The sequence below is a fragment of the Hyla sarda genome, chromosome 7, assembly GCF_029499605.1.
Source record: "Hyla sarda isolate aHylSar1 chromosome 7, aHylSar1.hap1, whole genome shotgun sequence".
In the NCBI taxonomy this organism is placed as follows: domain Eukaryota; kingdom Metazoa; phylum Chordata; class Amphibia; order Anura; family Hylidae; genus Hyla; species Hyla sarda.
In genome coordinates, this window is record NC_079195.1 from 234,937,906 (window position 1) to 234,956,184 (window position 18,279).

Consider the following 18,279-nt stretch of genomic DNA (forward strand, 5'->3'; position numbering starts at 1 on the left):
CCTCCTCCTGTCTAGGTCATGTACAGGGTGGAGCTCCTCCTCCTGTCTAGTTCCATGTTACGGGTGACTCCTCCTCCTGTATAGTCAGTGTACAGGTGACCTCCTCCTCCTCCTGTATAGTCCATGTACAGGTGACTCCTCCTCTGTATATTCCGTCACTATAGACTGATATTCGCGCCCACATCATATAATAGAGCTGGTGAACCCTGAATATATCGGCATTTGCTGCTTACAATGTAAATGGATTCAGTTCTGCTATTGATCACATGACATGGACGCTGATTTACCACGGTCTTTCGGGGGCAATTCTTTTGGTGTAAACCTCTGACCCGATCAATAGGGGTGAGGATCCTGCTGCTGCCCCTCCAGGACCCTGAACATTGGCACAGAATACATTGTGGATGAGATATTCCTGGGGGCGGACGTCCTACCTGGAGATAAGCGCGGAGCCCCCCCAGATTAACGTGTCGTCTCTGCAGCCCACAGATAAGACCCTTCAATCTCCTTGTAAATCACCGTACATCTTGCATGTGTATGAAGTGGGCCGCCGCTTATCAGCCGATCGGTGGACTCTCTATTGTAGGGGCTTAAGCAGCTGCCAGCGAGATGTGGATTAAACAGGAGGATCGGCTGCAGGGCGGGAGGAATGATTATTTCCTGAGAGCCCCCGAGGCCACGTTTCCATGGGGTCCCTCAGAGGCGCCGATAGGACGATTAAAATATAGAAAACTCCATCACATTATTTGTTCACCTGATCGGTAATCAGCTGCAAGAATGGCGCAATGGAAAGAGGAACACGAAGGACAAGTGACCAGAGACAACACGCAGCATCCGGGGGAAGTTATACTGTGCTCCAGAGCATCCGGGGAAGTCATACTGGGCTCCAGAGCATCCGGGGGAAGTTATACTGTGCTCCAGAGCATCCGGGGGAAGTCATACTGCGCTATAGAGCATCCGGGGGAAGTCATACTGTGCTATAGAGCATCGGGGGGGGGGGGGGGGGGGGGAAGTCATACTGTGCTATAGAGCATCCGGGAGGAAGTCATACTGCGCTCCAGAGCATCCGGGAGGAAGTCATACTGCGCTCCAGAGCATCCGGGAGGAAGTCATACTGCGCTCCAGAGCATCCGGGAGGAAGTCATACTGCGCTCCAGAGCATTTGGGGGGAAGTAATACTGTGCTCCAGAGCATACACTGTCCTGATACTGCACGGCACCTGCTGACATCACAGTAATACCAGGAAATATTAATGCTGCTTCTATATAAGGATATAACCACTATAATACCGCTCCTATATACAAAAATATAACTCCTATAATACTGCTCCTATATACAAGAATATAACTCCTATAATACTGCTCCTATATACAAGAATATAACTACTATAATACTGCTCCTATGTACAAGAATATAACTACTATAATACTGCCCCTATATACAAGAATATAACTACTATAATACTGCTCCTATATACAAGAATATAACTACTATAATACTGCTCCTATATACAAGAATATAACTACTATAATACTGCCCCTATATACAAGAATATAACTACTATAATACTGCTCCTATATACAAGAATATATCTACTATAATACTGCTCCTATATACAAGAATATATCTACTATAATACTGCTCCTATATACAAGAATATAACTACTATAATACTGCTCCTATATACAAGAATATAACTACTATAATACTGCCTCCTATATACAAGAATATAACTACTATAATACTGCTCCTATATACAAGAATATAACTACTATAATACTGCCTCCTATATACAAGAATATAACTACTATAATACTGCTCCTATATACAAGAATATAGCTACTATAATACTGCCCCTATATACAAGACTATAACTACTATAATACTGCCTCCTATATACAAGACTATAACTACTATAATACTGTCTCCTATATACAAGACTATAACTACTATAATACTGCTCCTATATACAAGAATATAACTACTATAATACTGCTCCTATATACAAGAATATAACTACTATAATACTGCTCATATATACAAGAATATAACTACTATAATACTGCCTCATATATACAAGAATATAACTACTATAATACTGCCTCCTATATACAAGAATATAACTACTATAATACTGCCCTCCTATATACAAGAATATAACTACTATAATACTGCCCCTATATACAAGAATATAACTACTATAATACTGCTCCTATATACAAGAATATAACTCCTATAATACTGATCCTATATACAAGAATATAACTCCTATAATACTGATACTATATACAAGAATATAACTCCTATAATACTGCTCCTATATACAAGAATATAACTCCTATAATACTGCACCTACATACAAGAATATAATTACTATAATACTGCCTCCTATATACAAGAATATAACTACTATAATACTGCTCCTATATACAAGAATATAACTACTATAATACTGCTCCTATATACAAGAATATAACTACTATAATACTGCTCCTATATACAGGAATATAACTACTATAATACTGCCATCTATATACAAGAATATAACTACTATAATACTGCTCCTATATACAAGAATATAACTCCTATAATACTGCCCTATATACAAGAATATAACTACTATAATACTGCTTCTATGTACAAGGATATACTACTATAATACTGCTCCTATATACAAGAATATAACTCCTATAATACTGCCCCTATATACAAGAATATAACTACTATAATACTGCTTCTATGTACAAGAATATAACTACTATAATACTGCCTCCTATATACAAGATATAACTCCTATAATACTGCCCCTATATACAAGAATATAACTCCTATAATACTGCTCCTATATACAAGAATATAACTACTATAATACTGCTCCTATATACAAGAATATATCTACTATAATACTGCCTCCTATATACAAGAATATAACTACTATAATACTGCCTCCTATATACAAGAATATAACTCCTATAATACTGCTCCTATATACAAGAATATAACTACTATAATACTGCTCCTATATACAAGAATATATCTACTATAATACTGCCTCCTATATACAAGAATATAACTACTATAATACTGCTCCTATATACAAGAATATAACTACTATAATACTGCCTCCTATATACAAGAATATAACTACTATAATACTGCTCCTATATATACACAAGAATATAACTACTATAATACTGCTCCTATATTACAAGAATATAACTACTATAATACTGCTCCTATATACAAGAATATAACTACTATAATACTGCTCCTATATACAATGAATATAACTACTATAATACTGCTCCTATATACAAGAATATAACTACTATAATACTGCTCCTATATACAAGAATATAACTACTATAATACTGCTCCTATATACAAGAATATAACCTACTATAATACTGCTCCTATATACAAGAATATAACTACTATAATACTGCCTCCTATATACAAGAATATAACTACTATAATACTGCTCCTATATATAAGAATATAACTACTTATAATACTGCCTCCTATATACAATAATATAACTACTATAATACTGCTCCTATATACAAGAATATAACTACTATAATACTGCCTCCTATATACAAGAATATAACTACTATAATACTGCTCCTATATACAAGAATATAACTACTATAATACTGCTCCTATATACAATATAACTACTATAATACTGCTCCTATATACAAGAATTATTGATGTATTATATCGTCTGGGAATCCACGTGGATAATACCGCCCCTCTGCTCCTCTCTTCCTGGCTGCAGTGAATAGTATCTGTAAGGGGATCAGCGGCGCCTTGTTTTCTCATTTTGCCGTGGATACATGTTCCCCTCGTGTGCTCAGCAGCGCCCCTCTCCTCCTCTATGATCAGTTCAGTTCTTGGCGTCTCTGCTGGTTATTACACACTCACCGAGTTGGGGGTCAGAGGGGCCCCCACGACATCTATAATGGGGTCCTTCCCTTCCAGTTTGATCTCCTCAGTGCTGATCGGCGCCTGGCTCTCCCCGCTGGAGCCCTCTACCAGTGCGGCCATGGCGGTGGTCCCAGTTTTAGATAGCGCCTCGTAGCGGTGGGCGGAGCATCTGTAGCTCGTATTCGCAGTTGGAGAAGGCTTGTTTGAGCTCGTAGAGCAGGACCAGATCGCTGCGCAATTCATTGAACATCTGCACAATGTCCTCGGTCGGCATCGGGTTCAGATCTAGGGAGAAACACATCACATGATCATACAGCATCTCGTCCCGGCCAATCACAGGAGCTTCAGGGGCTCAAAGCAACCGAAACCTTTCCTAAAAGCCCATTTATTATTATTATAATTATTATTATTAATAAGTGCGCTAAGCCGCACGAAACAACTTGTCCCGGCGCTCCCCGCTTCCGTTACCACCGTCCTGCTGGAAGAGAATAAAGCCCTGACTGGTGGTGAGGGGGCCCCATTCCCCAGGACAGGACAGGGGGGCCCCATTCCCCAGGACAGGACAGGGGGGCTCCATTCCCCAGGACAGGACAGGGGGGGCCCCATTCCCCAGGACAGGACAGGGGGGGCCCCATTCCCCAGGACAGGACAGGGGGGCCCCATTCCCCAGGACAGGACAGGGGGGCCCCATTCCCCAGGATAGGTGTTAGGGCAGTGATGGCGACCCTGTGGCACGCCGACCCCCTCTGTGGGCACACAGCCAGAGTTAGCCATCAGCTCATTCGGGACATCCCTGTGTCCCGAAAGATTTTTTCGGGACACAAGGATGCCCCGGTTACCTTGCTGTGGCCCCGCGTTAACTTTAAAAACGCAGGGGCCGCCGGGAGGTAGCGCATGCAGCGATGTCACTGACGTAGCTATACTGGACCTATGTGGGGGAAACTATACTGCACCTAATGTGGGGGGGGGGGGGAACTATACTGCACCTAATGTGGGGGGGGGGGGACTATACTGCACCTAATGTGGGGGGGGGGACTATACTGCACCTAATGTGGGGGGGGGGGGACTATACTGCACCTAATGTGGGGGGGGGGGACTATACTGCACCTAATGTGGGGGGGGGGGACTATACTGCACCTAATGTGGGGGGGGAACTATACTGCACCTAATGTGGGGGGGGAACTATACTGCACCTAATGTGGGGGGGGGGAACTATACTGCACCTAATGTGGGGGGGGAACCTATACTGCACCTAATGTGGGGGGGGGGGGAACTATACTGCACCTAATGTGGGGGGGGGGACTATACTGCACCTAATGTGGGGGGGGGGGGGGGACTATACTGCACCTAATGTGGGGGGGGGGGACTATACTGCACCTAATGTGGGGGGGGGGGACTATACTGCACCTAAAGTGGGGGGGGGGGGGACTATACTGCACCTAATGTGGGGGGGGGGACTATACTGCACCTAATGTGGGGGGGGGGGGACTATACTGCACCTAATGTGGGGGACTATACTGCACCTAATGTGGGGACTATACTGCACCTAATGTGGGGGGGGGGGACTATACTGCACCTAATGTGGGGGGGGGGGACTATACTGCACCTAATGTGGGGGGGGGGGGGACTATACTGCACCTAATGTGGGGGGGGGGGGGGACTATACTGCACCTATGTGGGGGGGGGGACTATACTGCACCTAATGTGGGGGGGGGGGACTATACTGCACCTAATGTGGGGGGAACTATACTGCACCTAATGTGGGGGAACTATACTGCACCTAATGTGGGGGAACTATACTGCACCTAATGTGGGGGAACTATACTGCACTAATGTGGGGGGGGGGGACTATACTGCACCTAATGTGGGGGGGACTATACTGCACCTAATGTGGGGGAACTATACTGCACCTAATGTGGGGGAACTATTACTGCACCTAATGTGGGGGGAACTATACTGCACCTAATGTGGGGGAACTATACTGCACCTAATGTGGGGGGGGGGGACTATACTGCACCTAATGTGGGGGGACTATACTGCACCTATTGGGGGGAACTATACTGCACCTAATGTGGGGGAACTATACTGCACCTAATGTGGGGGAACTATACTGCACCTAATGTGGGGGGAACTGTACTGCACCTAATGTGGGGGAACTGTACTGCACCTAATGTGGGGGAACTGTACTGCACCTAATGTGGGGGAACTGTACTGCACCTAATGTGGGGGGAACTGTACTGCACCTAATGTGGGGGAACTGTACTGCACCTAATGTGGGGGAACTGTACTGCACCTAATGTTGGGGGAAACTGTACTGCACCTAATGTGGGGGAACTGTACTGCACCTAATGTGGGGGAACTGTACTGCACCTAATGTGGGGGAACTGTACTGCACTAATGTGGGGGAACTGTACTGCACCTAATGTGGGGGAACTGTACTGCACCTAATGTGGGGGAACTGTACTGCACCTAATGTGGGGGAACTGTACTGCACCTAATGTGGGGGAACTGTACTGCACCTAATGTGGGGGAACTGTACTGCACCTAATGTGGGGGAACTGTACTGCACCTAATGTGGGGGAACTGTACTGCACCTAATGTGGGGGAACTGTACTGCACCTACAGCCCTCGGCTTCACACACACACAGCCCTCAGCCTCACTCACACACACACACACACACAGCCCTCGGCCACACACACACACACACCACGGCCTCACACACACACAGCCCTCGGCCTCGGCCTCACCCCCACACACACACACACACACACACACACAGCCCTCGGCCTCACACACACACACACACACACAGCCCTCGGCCACACACACACACACACACACACACACAGCCCTCGGCCACACACACACACACACACACACAGCCTCACACACACACACACAGCCCTCGGCCTCTCTCACACACACACAGCCTTCAGCCTCACACACACACACACACACCCCTCAGCCTCACACACACACAGCCCTCGGCCTCACCCCCACACACACACACACAGCCCTCGGCCTCACACACACACAGCACTCGGCCTCACACACACACACACACACACAGCCCTCGGCCTCACCCCCACACACACACACACACCCCTCGGCCTCACCCACACACAGCCCTCGGCCACACCCACACACACACACACACAGCCTCACACACACACAGCCCTCGGCCACACACACACACACACACAGCCTCACACACACACACACAGCCCTCGGCCTCTCTCACACACACACAGCCTTCAGCCTCTCTCACACACACACAGCCTTCAGCCTCACACACACACACACACACACACCCCTCAGCCTCACACACACACAGCCCTCGGCCTCTCACACACACACCCACCCACAGCCCTCGGCCTCACTCACACACACACACACAGCCCTCGGCCACACACACACAGCCCTCGGCCACACACACAGCCCTCGGCCACACACACACACAGCCCTCGGCCACACACACACACCCCTCGGGCACTCACACACACAGCCCTCGGCCACTCACACACAGCCCTCGGCCACTCACACACAGCCCTCGGCCACTCACACACAGCCCTCGGCCTCTCTCTCACACACTCACACACACACACACAGCCTTCGGCCTCACACTCACACACACACCCCTCGGCCTCACACACAGCCCTCGGCCTCTCACACACACACCCACTCACAGCCCTCGGCCTCACTCACTCTCACACACACACACACACACACACACACACACACAGCCCTCGGCCTCTCTCTCACTCACACACACACACACAGCCCTCGGCCTCACACACACACACACACACACGTGGGGGAACTATACTGCACCTAATAATGGGGGGGGGACGGACGGACTATACTGCACATACAGCCCTCGGCCACACACACACACACACACATCCTCACACACAGCCCTCAGCCAGCCACACACACACACACACACACACACACACACACACACACACACACACACACACACACACACCCTCAGCCTCACACACACACAGCCCTCGGCCTCACACACACACACACACAGCCCTCGGCCTCTCACACACACACCCACCCACAGCCTCTCTCTCTCTCACACACACACACACTCACACACACAGCCCTCGGCCTCACACACACACACACACACACACACACACACACACCCCTCGGCCTCACACACACACAGCCCTCGGCCACACACACACACACATCCACACACACACACACACACACACACACACACACACACACACACACACACCCCTCGGCCTCACACACACACACCCCTCGGCCTCACACACACACAGCCCTCGGCCTCTCTCTCACTCACACACACACACACACACACACACCCTTCGGCCTCACACTCACACACATCCTCACACACAGCCCTCAGCCACACACACACACACACACACACACACACACAGCCCTCGGCCTCACTCACACACACACAGCCCTCGGCCTCACTCACACACACAGCCCTCGGCCACACACACACACACACACACACACACACACACACAGCCCTCGGCCTCACACACACACAGCCCTCGGCCACACACACATAGCCCTCGGCCACACACACACACACAGCCCTCGGCCACACACACACACACACACACACACACACACACACACAGCCCTCGGCCTCACACACACACACACACACAGCCCTCGGCCTCACACACACACAGCCCTCGGCCACACACACAGCCCTCGGCCACACACACATAGCCCTCGGCCTCACACACATAGCCCTCGGCCTCACACACACACACAGCCCTCGGCCTCACACTCGCACACACATGTGGGGGAACTATACTGCACCTAATAATGGGGGGGGGGGGGCGGACTATACTGCACCTACAGCCCTCGGCCACACACACACACACACACACACACACACACAGCCCTCGGCCTCTCTCTCACACACACACACACACACACACACACACACACACACACACAGCCCTCGGCCACACACACACACACACACACACAGCCCTCGGCCACACACACACACACACACACAGCCCTCGGCCACACACACACACACACACACACACACACACACACACAGCCCTCGGCCTCTCTCACACACACACAGCCCTCGGCCTCTCTCACACACACACACACACACACAGCCCTCGGCCACACACACACACACACACACACAGCCCTCGGCCACACACACACACACACACACACACACACACACACACACACACACAGCCCTCGGCCTCTCTCACACACACACAGCCCTCGGCCTCTCTCACACACACACACACACACACACACACACAGCCCTCGGCGCCACACACACACACACACACACACACACACACAGCCCTCGGCCACACACACACACACACACACACACACACACACACACACACAGCCCTCGGCCTCTCTCACACACACACAGCCCTCGGCCTCTCTCACACACACACACACACACACACACACACACAGCCCTCGGCGCCACACACACACACACACACACACACACACACACACAGCCCTCGGCGCCACACACACACACACACACACACACACAGCCCTCGGCGCCACACACACACACACACACACACACACACACACACACCCCTCCCCCCCTCCCCCCTCGGCCTCACAACCAGATACTGATCACTAATCCTGGAGATATTCTGTGGGGAGGATAGAAGTTATAATCTGTGATAATCCCTTTAACTTCTGCTTGCTGTCAGTGAATGGAAACAAACCAGAAGTCTTGGAAATAGTGCATTCTTCCATCCAGTTATCCCCAATTTGCGGCCCTCCAGCTGTTGCAAAACTACAACTCCCAGCATGCCCTGCCAGCTGAGGGGTGTTGGCGTACAGGTGGGCGAAAAACATGACACAGAAGACGCCTCAGTTATAGGCTGTCAGGACATGCTGGGAGTTGTAGTTCTGCCACAGCTGGAGCAGCGACCGGTTGGAAATCGTCACTTTATAGTGGGGGCTACCGCTCTCTGCAGGCGTCACCTCCACGATAACCGATGGCGACGAAACCTTTTATGACGTCAAATCCCAAGCGTCACGTGACTTGGGATTTAACTTTAAAAATTCAGTCGCCATCGATTAACATCGAGGTCAACGCCTGCAAAGCTGCAACCGAAAAACGGATGAAATTTAGATCCCGGCGACTGCGTCCTGATCTCCGTGTCACGTGCACAATTGCCCCCGTCCCGCACTTGGGATGCGTCGTCCCATTTTACCCCCCCGACGTGTCGCACGTGTATTCTAACGCCGCGGGTTTCGCTACATCTGCAAACTCTCTGTATTAGCGGAGAATAAAAAAACTGAGTCCGTCAGGACTACAAAAGAAGCCGCCGCCGCGACTCGGATCCCGCTCCCCCCCCCCCCACGCTACGTGTTTTTTTTTTTTTTCCTCTTCCCAAACTCACCTACTCCGAGTTCCGCCAGCATCTGATCCAGAGCTTTAATCTTCTTCTGTCCGACTGAGCTGGGAAGCTTCATCTGCAAATACAAAAGGTAGAGAATGAGCCGCACGGCTGTGTCAGGCCTCACCGGCGGATCCTAGTTCAAAAGGCAGACGGATCCTTTATATAGGAAAGAATGAAAGGAAGAAAGATATGAGGGGTAGAGGGAGCGGGGAGCAACGCTGGGGGGACACCGCACTCACTACGCCGGGGGAAGGGTGGGCGCGCGCACCTCATTGTGCAGCCAAAAGGAATACCGGGCGCCTTGCGCCCGGTATTCCTTTTGGCTGCACAATGAGGTGCGCGCGCCCACCCTTCCCCCGGTGGAGTCAGTGCGGATTTCTTTGCAATCGTCTGCCGTAACCAAAACCCCCTAACAAAGAGGCGCGGGGGAGAAAGTTCAGCGCAAAACTACTTCCTGCAGTGGGCTGAAGATGAAAGGCGCGCGCCGGCAGGATGTCTGGTGCACAATGGCCCCGTTTGATGCGGCGTTCCCATTTAGCAGTGTTTTTTTTTTTTTTCCTCTCTCTCATCCTTCGAGGGCAGGGCGCACTTTCTCCGGCGGACCCCCGAGCGGCGGGGGATTCATTTAAGCAGGTGATATAACAAAGAGGCGAGAAGTTAGACTCGACACAGAAGTGCGGCCCGAAGCCCACAAAAGACGGGGAGCAAGGAGTAAGCGCCGGCGGAGCAGAAAGCAGCGGGGGAGGGGGGGCGCCGAGCGCCGTAAAACGAATTATCAGTACTCATTAAAAAAAAAAAAAAAAAAAAAATAGGAGATGACTTATCAGACACTTGTTACCGATTGATTTACACGGAGGAAGATCACAGCCGGCGCCGCGGACTAAATTTCCGCGGCGTCAGAAGGCCATGGAGACGGCGGCTTCGGCACCTATTCACCGGCAACTGGCGGCCACTTTGATTCTTACAAAGCGCGGTGGACTCGGCGTCGTGTGAATAATTAGACAAGGAGTAAGTGGCCACTGCCCGACCGGCCGCTACTGCGCTATTCAGAGGCTCCGCGCCTCAGGTGTCAGCGCAGACTCAACCTCGGCAGCTGCCATTGTACCGGGCTGGAAACGGCTCCGCTCTGCGCAGCATCAAAGGCGACCGGCGGAGTGACTGCACAGCGACAAACCGTAAAGAGGCAGGAAAGGGGGCCCCCACCTCACATGATATAGTCTGCTCATAACCAACAGTGGTGCCGGACAAATGTGTCTCCAGCTGTTGCAAAACTACAACTCCCAGCATGCCCGGACAGCCAATGGCCAGTGTTTCCCCAACTTGTGTGCCTCCAGCTGTTGCAAAACTACAACTCCCAGCATGCCCGGACAGCCAAAGGCCAGTGTTTCCCCAACTTGTGTGCCTCCAGCTGTTGCAAAACTACAACTCCCAGCATGCCTGGACACCCAAAGGCTGTCCGGGCATGCTTGGAGTTGTAGTTTTGTAACAGGTGGAGGCATCCTGGTTTGGAATCACTGGCCTAAGAATGTCCAGGCATGCTGGGAGTTGTAGTTTTGTAACAGCTGGAGGCACACTAGTTGTGAAAAACTGGCCAAAGGGAGGTTGGGCTGACTGGTTACTATAGCAACTATGAGACACCCAGAAAGTACCCAGTGCTGCTTGTTGGTGGCTACATGGATTCCAGGGCATGCTGGGAGTTGTAGTTTTGCAGCTGTCACAGCAGCACTTTATGTTTTGAGCTAATGTTTCCCATCCAGGGTACATGGGGCTGTTGCAAAACTACAACTCCCAGCATGCCCTGGAATCCATGTATCTGCCAATAAGCAGCACTGTGCGCGGCTCCTATTATGTCTGAGGGGCCCGTGGTACTTTCTGGGTGTCTTAGTTGCCATGGTAACCTGACGACCCAGCCGGTGGTGCCCTCTCTGCACGCTCCGTGTCAGATTGGATGGGGGGGGGGGAAACGTTGGCTAAAAGAACGACAATCCCTTTAATGTGTCAGTTCTCAATACCTCTGCTTCCTGTCAGTGAATGGAACCATCCACGGGCTGAGGGTCACAATGTATTATATATAGTGCAGAGGAGAAGGAACCCGGGACGACTGCCCTCACCTGCACTAGTACATTGTAACAAAAACTCAGCTGTGAAGAGCGTTAAGCCTTTGGATTTATAAAGATAAAGACATTTAAAAATAAAAAAATTAAAATGATGAATAAAATAAAAGAATGAATAAAAATACAGAATGAATAGAATAAAATAAAGAATAAATGAATAAATTCTCACTTTCCATCCACTGACAGCAGCAGAGATCTTACAAATAGTGACACAAAGGAGGGAAATTGTTTACGCGTACCTGTCAGTGCAAACATGAAGTGACCCCCTCAGCGCCTAATCCTGACCATGTGCATCTTATTTTATGTCTAGCGCCTTTATTTTAATTTTTTTATTACACTGCAGGTCTCCGCCCCCTCCCTCATTATGCTGCCTCCTCACATCTCCCCTAGTATTAGCAATACTACAACTCCCAGCATGACCAGATAGCCAGGAGCATGTTGGGAGTTGTAGTTCTGCAGCTGCTGAAGTGTCCAAAGTAGGGGAGACCATGGCTGCTGCCCCTGGAGGTCTACCCGGTCACCTGATCGCTTCATTAGGGACGTTCCGGCTCTATTGCTCGGCTGCAGACTCCTCCGCGCCTCATAGCGATGTGGGGTACGGCCTCTCAGCGGGGGGAGGGTTTAGCCAAATACGTCTGTACTGCCGGTGTGCGCGCACTCCCTGTAGCTCATACGGTGGTGATCTCCTACACTGGCGCGCTTTACGATCGGTATCCAATATGTTGCAAAATTCAGACCATATACATTTATACACATAGCAAGAGGTTATTAACTTCATCTTCTATGTGTATAAATGTATATGGCTGTTACCTCACTGGGTGCAGCCACTAGTTGGGACATTTTTGTTATTACAAAGCAGACTTTTTTAGCTATCTGTATATACAGGTATTTTTGGGGGGATTAACCCCTTGCTCTATGGACCTCCGGTTGTGTATTTGTAGGACCATCTTGGCATTTTGTGCCGTTTTTTTAATGTATGTCTTTTTTTCTAAACAATAAAGATTGACATTTGTGTCCCAGAATACTTGGTTTTTCTTTAATGTTATAAATTTGCATGGTATGGGAACATACATATAGATATTGGCATTTTGTATGCAAAATTCAGACCAGTTTGTCTGGATAAAGACAGGCGACCCCTAGTGGCGGAAATTTGCAGTTACAATTTTTGTAGACTAAATGTATTTATAATTGTATTATAGATGTAATTATAAGAAGCCTTTTTACATGCAAAGTTTTTCACAATGGCCGCGCCTCTTTAAGACTGAAGTTTACGTGCATTGGAGTGAAAGGTGCCAAGTTTATTAGGAGTCGCTGTTCATGCGCCAAAGTTTATATAACTTATAGTAAATGTGTCAGGCTGTGGGAAGCCACACCCTCCAGGCTAAGCCCCACCCACTTTATTGCCAGAAGTAACAAAAAGTTGCACGTTTGACTTTTCTATGGCAAAAAACTGGTGAACGCGGAAAAATCAATTCCGTGCAAAGTTTATTAGAAAAGGGGCAGAAGATTACACGGCTTAAATAAGACGCTGCCCCTTTAAGAAACAAGATATTTGGAGACTTAATTTTAGGATTAGGAAGATACTGCACAGGCGGAGGATCCACACCTGCACTCTACCTCTGCACGCTCCGTCACGCTGCGCCGTGTGCACATCCTCCGCCCTCTAAATATAATCAATTAATCTTTCCACCAATTTTTCTTTTTTTGGCGCTGCTCTCTCTTCCGCGTGGAGAGACTTCATTGGCTCCCAGAGGCCGGAGTATATTTTAATTTTGCCATCATTAAGGAATGTTGTGATTTATGCGGCCGCTGTCAGACTAATATCTTTAAGATTTAGCGGCGGCGGCCATTTATCTTACAGAGTGATGGAGCTGATTGCTCTCTATGCAGAATGTATTAGGAGTAAATGAGCAGTCTATTACTCACCAGCGCTGATCATCTGTTAGGTAAGCTCCGTTAGCTAAACACATTTAGAGATGGCGTCACACGAGGTGACCGCACGGCGTCAGCACCAGAGGATTAACCCCCGAAACCCCACCACCGTAAAGTGAGGGGCAGGAACTGCATCTGCGTCATAATAGAGGGGACCCCCCCCCCTGAAGACCAGAAACCCTGAGAAACCCCCATCCTATAACCTCCAACCTGTAAAAGGAGCCGCACAGCAATTATACTCCAGAGCTGTACTCACTATTCTGCTGGTGAGGTCACTGTGTACATACATTACATTACTTATCCTGTACTGATCCTGAGTTATATCCTGTATTATACCCCAGAGCTGTACTCACTATTCTGCTGGTGAGATCACTGTGTACATACATTACATTACTTATCCTGTACTGATCCTGAGTTATATCCTGTATTATACTCCAGAGCTGTACTCACTATTCTGCTGGTGAGGTCACTGTGTACATACATTACATTACTTATCCTGTACTGATCCTGAGTTATATCATGTATTATACTCCAGAGCTGTACTCACTATTCTGCTGGTGAGGTCACTGTGTACATACATTACTTATCCTGTACTGATCCTGAGTTATATCCTGTATTATACTCCAGAGCTGCACTCACTATTCTGCTGGTGAGGTCACTGTGTACATACATTACTTATCCTGTACTGATCCTGAGTTATATCCTGTATTATACTCCAGAGCTGTACTCACTATTCTGCTGGTGAGATCACTGTGTACATACATTACTGATCCTGTACTGATCCTGAGTTATATCCTGTATTATACTCCAGAGCTGTACTCACTATTCTGCTGGTGAGGTCACTGTGTACATACATTACATTACTTATCCTGTACTGATCCTGAGTTATATCCTGTATTATACTCCAGAGCTGTACTCACTATTCTGCTGATGAGGTCACTGTGTACATACATTACATTACTGATCCTGAGTTATATCCTGTATTATACTCCAGAGCTGTACTCACTATTCTGCTGGTGAGGTCACTGAGGATCAGTACAGGATCAGTAATGTAATGTATATACACAGTGACCTCACCAGCAGAATAGTGAGTACAGCTCTGGAGTATAATACAGGATATAACTCAGGATCAGTACAGGATAAGTAATGTAATGTATGTACACAGTGACCTCACCAGCAGAATAGTGAGTACAGCTCTGGAGTATAATACAGGATATAACTCAGGATCAGTACAGGATAAGTAATGTAATGTATATACACAGTGACCTCACCAGCAGAATAGTGAGTACAGCTCTGGAGTATAATACAGGATATAACTCAGGATCAGTACAGGATAAGTAATGTATGTACACAGTGACCTCACCAGCAGAATAGTGAGTACAGCTCTGGAGTATAATACAGGATATAACTCAGGATCAGTACAGGATAAGTAATGTAATGTATGTACATAGTGACCTCACCAGCAGAATAGTGAGTACAGCTCTGGAGTATAATACAGAATATAACTCAGGATCAGTACAGGATAAGTAATGTAATGTATGTACATAGTGACCTCACCAGCAGAATAGTGAGTGCAGCTCTGGAGTATAATACAGGATATAACTCAGGATCAGTACAGGATAAGTAATGTAATGTATGTACATAGTGACCTCACCAGCAGAATAGTGAGTACAGCTCTGGAGTATAATACAGAATATAACTCAGGATCAGTACAGGATAAGTAATGTAATGTATGTACACAGTGACCTCACCAGCAGAATAGTGAGTACAGCTCTGGGGTATAATACAGGATATAACTCAGGATCAGTACAGGATAAGTAATGTATGTACATAGTGACCTCACCAGCAGAATAGTGAGTACAGCTCTGGAGCATAATACTGGATATAACTCAGGATCAGTACAGGATAAGTAATGTAATGTATGTACACAGTGACCTCACCAGCAGAATAGTGAGTGCAGCTCTGGAGTATAATACAGGATTTCCCTTGTCTATTGGCCCCGGGCCCCACATCTTGGAGAGGACACTGTGGACTCTGCAGAACCTGGTTGTGTATTAAGGTTCATATATTATTTATTCCTTCAGCTCCTGACATCATCTCCCCGTGGTCCCGTAGAGTCGTCGCACTCAGATAATTACGCTCACGTCTCTCCTGATTTAGGGACTACGGTTCCCATCGCTGTGTAATAAACAACGCACTGAAGCTGCACCGGAGACAGATACCGGAGGAGATCTCTACCAGAGTGCAAAATCATCACCCTGTGAGACTGATCAGTGCACGCCGCGCTGCAGTAAAGGGAGGAGCAGACGCGGTCCCGACTGGTGCACGGGGAGGAGCAGACGCGGTCCCGACTGGTGCACGGGGAGGAGCAGACGCGGTCCCGACTGGTGCACGGGGAGGAGCAGACGCGGTCCCGACTGGTGCACGGGGAGGAGCAGACGCGGTCCCGACTGGTGCACGGGGAGGAGCAGACGCGGTCCCGACTGGTGCACGGGGAGGAGCAGACGCGGTCCCGACTGGTGCACGGGGAGGAGCAGACGCGGTCCCGACTGGTGCACGGGGAGGAGCAGACGCGGTCCCGACTGGTGCACGGGGAGGAGCAGACGCGGTCCCGACTGGTGCACGGGGAGGAGCAGACGCGGTCCCGACTGGTGCACGGGGAGGAGCAGACGCGGTCCCGACTGGTGCACGGGGAGGAGCAGACGCGGTCCCGACTGGTGCACGGGGAGGAGCAGACGCGGTCCCGACTGGTGCACGGGGAGGAGCAGACGCGGTCCCGACTGGTGCACGGGGAGGAGCAGACGCGGTCCCGACTGGTGCACGGGGAGGAGCAGACGTGGTCCCGACTGGTGCACGGGGAGGAGCAGACGTGGTCCCGACTGGTGCACGGGGAGGAGCAGACGTGGTCCCGACTGGTGCACGGGGAGGAGCAGACGCGGTCCCGACTGGTGCACGGGGAGGAGGGGGATCACTTCACCTTACAGTTATTTTTCTGATACAAAGTTTTAATTCCCCTGCACGGTCAATGACTGCCGGCCGCCACTAGATGGAGCTCTCAGCAGAATGTTATCACTATAATCTATACAGATCACATACAGAGAGAGAAAAGGGTCTAAGAATACGCAAAATATACACAGGACGTAAGAGTCCCCCCCCCCCCCCCCCCCAAACGGCAGCGCTACGCAACCTCTGTCCAGGCATGATGGGAGTTGTAGTTTTGCAACAACTGAAAAAGTTTTGCTACTTTGTAGTTGTGCAACAGTTTTGTCAGGACATGCTGGGAGTTGTAGTTCTAGAACAGATATTCTTCAATCTGCTGGGTACAGAGGAATGCCAGGGTGAAGGTAAAGCTCTTCATTACAAATTATGGGAGTGATTGTTCAGTTAGTGCAGTGTTTTCCAACCAGTGTGCCTCCAGCTGTTGCTAAACTACAACTCCCAGAATGCCCGGACAGCCAACGGCTGTCCGGGCATTCTGGGAGTTGTAGTTTTGCAACAGCTGGAGGCACACTGGTTGGAAAACACTGGCCTAAGGATGTCCGGACATGCTGGGAATTGTAGTTCTGCAACAGCTGGAGGCACACTAGTTGGGAAACACTGGCCTAAGGATGTCCAGGCATGCTGGGAATTGTAGTTCTGCAACAGCTGGAGGCACACTAGTTGGGAAACACTGGCCTAAGGATGTCCAGGCATGCTGGGAATTGTAGTTCTGCAACAGCTGGAGGCGCACTGGTTGGGAAACACTGGCCTAAGGATGTCCGGACATGCTGGGAATTGTAGTTCTGCAACAGCTGGAGGCACACTAGTTGGGAAACACTGGCCTAAGGATGTCCAGGCATGCTGGGAATTGTAGTTCTGCAACAGCTGGAGGCGCATTGGTTGG

General features: G+C 49.2%; 1 protein-coding gene across 1 annotated transcript in view; it reads right to left on the bottom strand.

Annotated features, from left to right (window-relative positions):
• DMAP1 (DNA methyltransferase 1 associated protein 1) overlaps positions 1-18,279 on the bottom strand; it is a 69,542-nt gene that overhangs the window by 8,721 nt on the left and 42,542 nt on the right. The window contains 3 exon segments of the mRNA XM_056533154.1: positions 3,925-4,086; positions 4,088-4,212; positions 10,351-10,423. Of these exon segments, the coding sequence (XP_056389129.1) occupies positions 3,925-4,086; positions 4,088-4,212; positions 10,351-10,423 (360 nt within the window).